The 6,957-nt window shown below is 40.4% G+C and overlaps 1 protein-coding gene across 1 annotated transcript; it reads right to left on the reverse strand.

Moving 5' to 3' along the window:
- Window positions 1–948: 948 nt before the first annotated feature.
- On the reverse strand, window positions 949–1,838 carry LOC126767330 (translation initiation factor IF-2-like; the record flags this gene model as incomplete). Its single annotated transcript, XM_050484871.1, has 2 exons — window positions 1,261–1,838; window positions 949–1,111 (listed from the first exon to the last, which is right to left on the reverse strand). Coding segments are annotated over exons 1-2 (741 nt in total), but the record flags the coding sequence as incomplete, so codon positions are not given.
- Between the last annotated feature and the right edge of the window lie 5,119 nt (window positions 1,839–6,957).

Consider the following 6,957-nt stretch of genomic DNA (forward strand, 5'->3'; position numbering starts at 1 on the left):
GGGCTCGCTATATTTACAATATATACTAGCGACAATCATCCTATCAAACTCCCCTTCTACAGCTACACATAATCCCAGTTGTGAAGAATCCACAACTACACAATCCTAGCGTGGATTATTCATAGCTATTGCAGCGTCAGCTATAAGGTCAGTGAAGACCATAAAACCCCCAGGAAAACCCCGAACCATACCATTGGTGGCGTAGGGCTCCTGGAGTAGAGCAATACTACACCCACCCTCAATCATACAACCCCCCCACTCGCCCATTACGGCATAAGAGCCCTGGCAGTTGAGCTGAATAATCCCCCCCATCAGTGTCTGGCGAGGGCACGCTCAACAATGCCACATTAGATAGGGCAGACAGCTGACATCATTAGATGCCCAGCTGGCCTACCCCTAAACTCACAGTTGCGACAATGGGGTGCATTGACTCAACCGGCAGCTTTGTGGCCTTCTTGACCGCACCTCCGACAGACATCAGCTCTAGCCCTACAATCAGCCACCCTGTGATCGAATCCCATGCAACGGAAGCAGCCAGCGACGGGGCTATCCGGTCGCACCCTGAAAGAGAACCACTTTATGTAGCACCGACCTGCCTCCAAAAGGGCGGACATCAGCTTGTCCGTACCCTCCAGGACGATATTGGTGCTACCGTTAGCGGTCACCTTCCAGGGACGACTGACCATCCTCACATTAGTCCACTGGGACGCCGGGCTGAAATCCTGGAGGTTCAGTCATGAATTCCTCATGGGGGATCTCAGTATGGACCCCCTGGACCACCACCCGATGACCCAACTTCCGGTGGATAGAGACGTTCAATCCCACCTCTTCGAATTTTTTGTTATTCGCCACCCTCTCCCTTTCTAGAACGGAGGGAGTGCGAATAGCCGCCCCACCACCCTTGTTCGGCTTAACCTCGTGGATCCTCACACCAAGTGAGGGACCCACCTCCTTCACCACTTTCTTGATCACCTCATTAGAGGAAGTTGCAGGCCCCTTACTCCTGTCAACGACCGACCAAGTCTCCACAGGCTTCGGCGCCACCGGTGTTATTGCTTCCAGCACAGGTGCTGGAGGCGCAGGCATCGGTGCCGACAGAGCCGGCATTGACCTGCTCGGCGTCAAGGAGTGTTCCCCGCAACTTCCCTTAAGGGCGTCAACTTGACCGCGAATTTGGGCATTCTTGGTAATAACCGTCATCAAGAGCGCCAACAGCCCTTTCGCGGTCCCTGCATCGAAATTCTTGGCCTCAAATACCACCTCGTTAAGCTCCCCCGTAATAGTTTAGCAGCCGCAACATGGCTGACTTCCCCACCCCCAACAACAACTGCTCCATGCGAATACTCCCGCTTTTTTGCGGCCTCTTTGGCACGCCCGGCACCCGTTTCTTTCCCAACCGTCATTGACGGTTGAGCAACCGTTTTCTCTGCAGTGGTTACACTGGCCCTCCCACCACGACTTCCGCTCCCTCCCTCGATTTCCCCTTCATGAGGCGGCGACCCCGTACGTGCAACCGCTTTGACAGCGGTGGCCACATTGGCACTTCCGCCACCGCCACAACTCCCGCTCCCACCCTCACTTCCGCCGACTTGGCGCGGCGACCCCAAACGCGCAACCGCTTTACCAGTAGTGGCCACATAGGCACTCCCACTACACTCCTCGCTTCCGCCCTCTTTACGCGGCGACCCCAAACGCGCCTTACTCCTCGGTGGAGACCTAACCGTCGATCCCGTCACTTCACCCTCGCCACCCGACGTGGAATCATCCACGACTGTAGAAGCGGCGGATTCTCCGCTTCCAGCGAGGGTCTTCGTCCTCCTCTTCCGTCCAGGAGGCATCTCGCTTCCCGACTCACCGTTCAGTCGAACTGATCCGCTGGCTTACCACTAGCGTAGAAGGCTCACGGACAAACAAGATTCTGGAGCAGCTGCTCTCCAGGTGCGACCGTCTGAACGCGCTGAAAAGTGCGACTCGCGCAAAGGCCCGCTCAGTAGCAGCGGCCACCCAAGCGGTCGATTACAGCGTGCTCGCAGTGGCACAGCCCACAACCCCAACCAGTGGTCGGATTAAGGCCACTCAATTGGCCGCCGGCCGGACAAAGTCCACGTAACGGTCCGGAGTCGACCGATGTGGCGCTGAGTCGAATCGCAACGTGGGCTAAACGGTAGCGCTGTTACGACCATTGATCCTCACAGGAGTCGCAATCTCCAACACTGGACAGACGATTGCATCCTTTGGGCAATCCTGCCCAGATCCTATTAACACTGAGCCAACTAAACACCAGATGCCCAGCACAGAACTACTGGCAGGCAGTCCAGTCAGCAAGAGTGCTAACAACACGGAGCTATACTGCAACCGCGCGAAGCTTTCGCCAATAACAACAACGTGGATGACTACGTTGTCCGTATATATGGTAGTATTAATAAAAAATATTACTCATCCGTTATGTCAGTACACAAAAATGCACAAAAATGTGTACTCGCACAAACAATTCCACCGAACCGCTACGCACACGCGCCAGGTAATAACGGTGCCATCTTATTCGCGTAACGCACAAAAGAAAATCGCAAAAAATCGCCGAAAAAGCACTCTGAAAAAAAAAAATATCGCAACGATGCGCACAAACGTCTATCCGCGTCGACAGTCAACTACCGAATGATCTACACAGGTAAGTTCAACCCACAGGACATTTCTGTCTAAATTTAAATTTAGATACAGACATTTTGAGTTCTATGTTCTGTTGAGAGAATATAAGTGATAGCACTCGGCGAAATTAACGAAAAGAGTGAAGGAACTCGATGAAATAATATTTATGTGGAGATCTATCTGAACGAGTCCTTTGGCGTAGGTGAATGAATGTGAGTGATAGCACTCGGCGAAATCAACGTCAAGATTTTCACCTTGCGCTGTGGCGCGCCGCATTTTCGCTCGTATCTCGGGAACGGTTCGTCCTACGGCCATGATCACATATCCCATTTCGGTGGCAAATGACGTGACAAATAACTTTTGTTTCATACATTTGCCATGAGATGCGTATCTCAGGCGCTAGGTAGACAATTTCACGGTTTTAGGCGAATTTCCGAAATTTCAAGGCCGGAGTTGAGGTTGAAGATGCAATCCGATCTCAAAACAAAAAGTTGCATTGGAACCAGGAAGTACTAAGGCAACTTTTCCGCAGTATTAGAAATCCCGAATCGAAAAAAGTCCGGAATCGACCCACCCTAATGTATAAACACCACTTCACCACGGATTATTTTACATAGGTAGCCGTATTAAGTCGGGTGCATAAAGGCATTTAGAGTTAAGTTGAACGTCAAGTCAGCTGATTTAAAAAGGAGAATCGAAAAAGGCTCTCGTTTACAAAAGTATTTGTTCCTAATTTTCTGTTTGTGTTATTATATTGGTTAGCAGCTTGTTGTGAAATCAAAAATATATGTTGGACCTTTTGCAAGAAGCTATAAAAGTTGATGTAAGTGAAAAGATAAAATTTCTGCTGTGAGCACTTATTGGCAACTTTATCGAAAATCACTTCGTGGTCACTGCAAAACATTTTAACCCATTCATTACTTATTTATTTAAAAATAATTTTATTATTAATAGGTAGCGAAAGTACACATTGTTTTATAAAAGACTAATAGAATAAACCGACATAGGCGCGACATGGGAGCTGGTTCTGTTGAAAGTGCGGCGCTTGAAGGCCTCCTGTAAAACAGCAAGCGAGAGAAGAAATTCAATCTTTAACTGATCTTGTCAATGACGAAAATCTGCCATCGAGAAATGTAAAAAAAAAATCAAAAAAGCCAAATTATCTGCTGCATATCTCGTTGATTTTTGTTATCAACACGCATTTTTAATCACTAATTACAGAATTTTGCCATTCTGTAATCATATGTTTTATTAAATTGCATGAATGTATTTGTTGTTGTTATTTCTTTGTTTGTTGTTGTTCATTTACTTTTTTGTACTACCATGATTGTATTTGTTATTGTTATTGCTTTGTTACCATGATTGTATTTGTTATTGTTATTGCTTTGTTTGTTGTTCTTCATTTACTTTTTTGTACTCCCATAATGATTTAGTTTACTATGTACCTACATATACATATGTACATATATGTACTGACTAAGCAATGTGTTACTGCAATTTCATTAATAAAAACGTGCTAAATATTTTTGTGAAATGATGGAAAATATAACTGTGGTGAAGTCCAATAAAGGAAAAGACATGTTAAACGTCGACGGCTACTTCTTTTATGTATTTGGAACGAAAAAATAAGAAAACATTTATCTGGACTTGTTCTGAACGAATTAAAAACAAATGTACCGTGCGTATTGCCACACAATTCGATGGCTGTGAACATGTTATACGAAAAAAAAGAAATGAACATTCTCATGATCCATTAATGTAGTATCTATTTGATCTTTATTTGTTAATAATGTTGTTTTTTGTCTTTCCGATAAACATGTTTGAATTTTGGAATTATTTTGGAAGTTATGTTTTGTTTATGTTATAATATTATGGATGTATAAGCAAATTTAAATAAGATACACGATTTGGCTCAAATTTTGGGGAAAAAATTTCCATAATTAATTCTGGAAAACGTAAATTCCGGAATTATGAAAACCAGAATTTTGAAATGCAGCCAAAAAAGGCGAAGGAATTGCGGAATTCCGATTTCCAGAATTTTGTCGACCCAGAATTTTGATTCCGGAATTTCGACTTCAGAATTTTAAATTTAGAATTTTGACCGTTTCCCCAAAAAGAGAAACACGAAAAATATTACGCTTTAGGCAATAGAAGATTGCAAGCAAAAATTGAATATAAGAACCGTGTATTGGATTTGAAAATTTTAGAGTTGGAAAAAGAAGAGAGATTGAAAAAACTACAAATTGAAAAAGATGAACGCATACAAACTACATAATTTCAGCCTGCTTACAATCTTCTATCACTTAAATCGTTATTTTCTACATGTTTCTATTAAACTAAATACTTTATATAAAATATCGGTTTATTTTGTGTACAATAATTTAATGTATAGATGTATTAATATATATTATTTAAACACATTCACAGAACTCAGAAATTAATTAAAATACATTTAAGAAAACATTAAATATATGGCTTGTCTTTTAATTTCTTCAACATTGTCTGAATATCATCAAACGATGTGAAACCATTATTAATTGAAATGTTTTATTTTGTTAGACGCACGTATTGTAATTCGTATTTAATATTTGCTATGTTGTAAATTAAATGTGAACTCGCAAAGCAGAGATATAAGTGACAAAAGTGATAACATAGCTCTTGTCGATTTAAAATCTTTTACAAATCTAAAATATTTTTCTGCGGCTCACAAAAATCTGCGTCGACATGTATGCAAGCTTATCATAAACATACATATTTATGCTGGTTTGTAGGCGAAGCAGTTACAGTGGCAAGGAAAGCGGGGACAATCGTTGTTCGTTCGTTTGTGTGTTTCGGCACAGCTCAGATTTTCTAACAACAACACAATGTTGTGAGGCCTTGCCGTCGCGCCAGTCCTTCGACTCATTGACTTTTTGACAAAGCGTAAGCTTCGGTCATTGGTTGTCCCTGACAACGGAGATTCGCATGAAACAATATGTGTACATAATTACATACAAAGGCTTGGACAAATTTACAAAAAACATGCATATGGTTCTTTTTGTTTACATGCTGACATAATTATGTACGTAATATATGTATGTGTGTATATAAATATTTATAAAAACCTACATTAATCAAATATTTAGGTTACTTAAACATGACTGTATTATAAGTATATTTCAAAAGATTTTAAGGATATCATCATGAAATAGATCAATTTGTTCGTACAAGCATTTGCTTTGATATAAAATATGTAAAAAATATCTATAAATTATATGCAGTCGGTTGCACATTGCAAATATACGAATCTGTAAGCATACTTTTCTAAACATTGAAATTAGCTTAATTTTTCTCACTTAACACTGAAAATGTCAATTCTGCTATTTCGTGCCCCTGATGTTAACTGTCGTTAAACACGCTAATAATTTTCTGTGGTAAACCACGCTCATCCAAAGCCAGAGATAAAGATATGTCCAACTTATTCCAGTATGAGAGCGTCTCAAAATTAGCGTTTTTTATGACATTTTATATTGTAGCCAGATCAGAAAAAAACTATTTTTTAGGCATTTTAAATAAAACACCCAATTCGAATTTCCACACCACTTATGAGGTATGCAAATTAGCTTCCCTTGCGTGGGAAGTATTAAAAAAAATGTTTTCGTCCGCTACGTGCGGCAGAAATGAAACACAATGTGTTGGTTTGGTCAGCATACTCTCACTGATCTTTATTCGTAAAATCACCTATATTTATATCCTTAGAATTCTATGCTTATTACTAAAAATGCTTTTGCATCACATTAAGTGATGAAATGCCAGAGCATTGAATTACCAATTATTCTCATTATCAAAACAAATAATGGAATATTGAATTATGCTCACTTATCGATTTCTTATTAATTAAAGTATTCTGCTGACCAAGCAGTAATACCGTAGGAAGATACAATTTGTTTGTATTATTCACAAAGAGTCTGCTGCCATTAACTCCCCCCTCTCTTAGATGAATCGTCCCCGATTTAGTATAATTTTTTGATATATTGTAAATTCTTTCTAAAATAGCGTTATATGACAATTCTTGGAATTTTAATTCTTTGCTTTGCTTATTAGTTTTATATGAATTTTTTAATTTTAACTTATAGGTTATGTATATTATTAATAATAGTACAAGTATTACAATCATGTACCAGAAAAGTGAATGATTTTTAAATTCTCTAATCCGTTCACTCAAAATATTTATGTTTTTAAATTTAAATTCTTTATTCTCTGTTTCAATACATTCTATAATTTCAAAGTTATTAATATGATTATATTTTAAATATTTCCAAATTTTACAAT

The sequence above is a fragment of the Bactrocera neohumeralis genome, unplaced genomic scaffold (genome assembly GCF_024586455.1).
Source record: "Bactrocera neohumeralis isolate Rockhampton unplaced genomic scaffold, APGP_CSIRO_Bneo_wtdbg2-racon-allhic-juicebox.fasta_v2 ctg5496, whole genome shotgun sequence".
NCBI lineage: Eukaryota > Metazoa > Arthropoda > Insecta > Diptera > Tephritidae > Bactrocera > Bactrocera neohumeralis.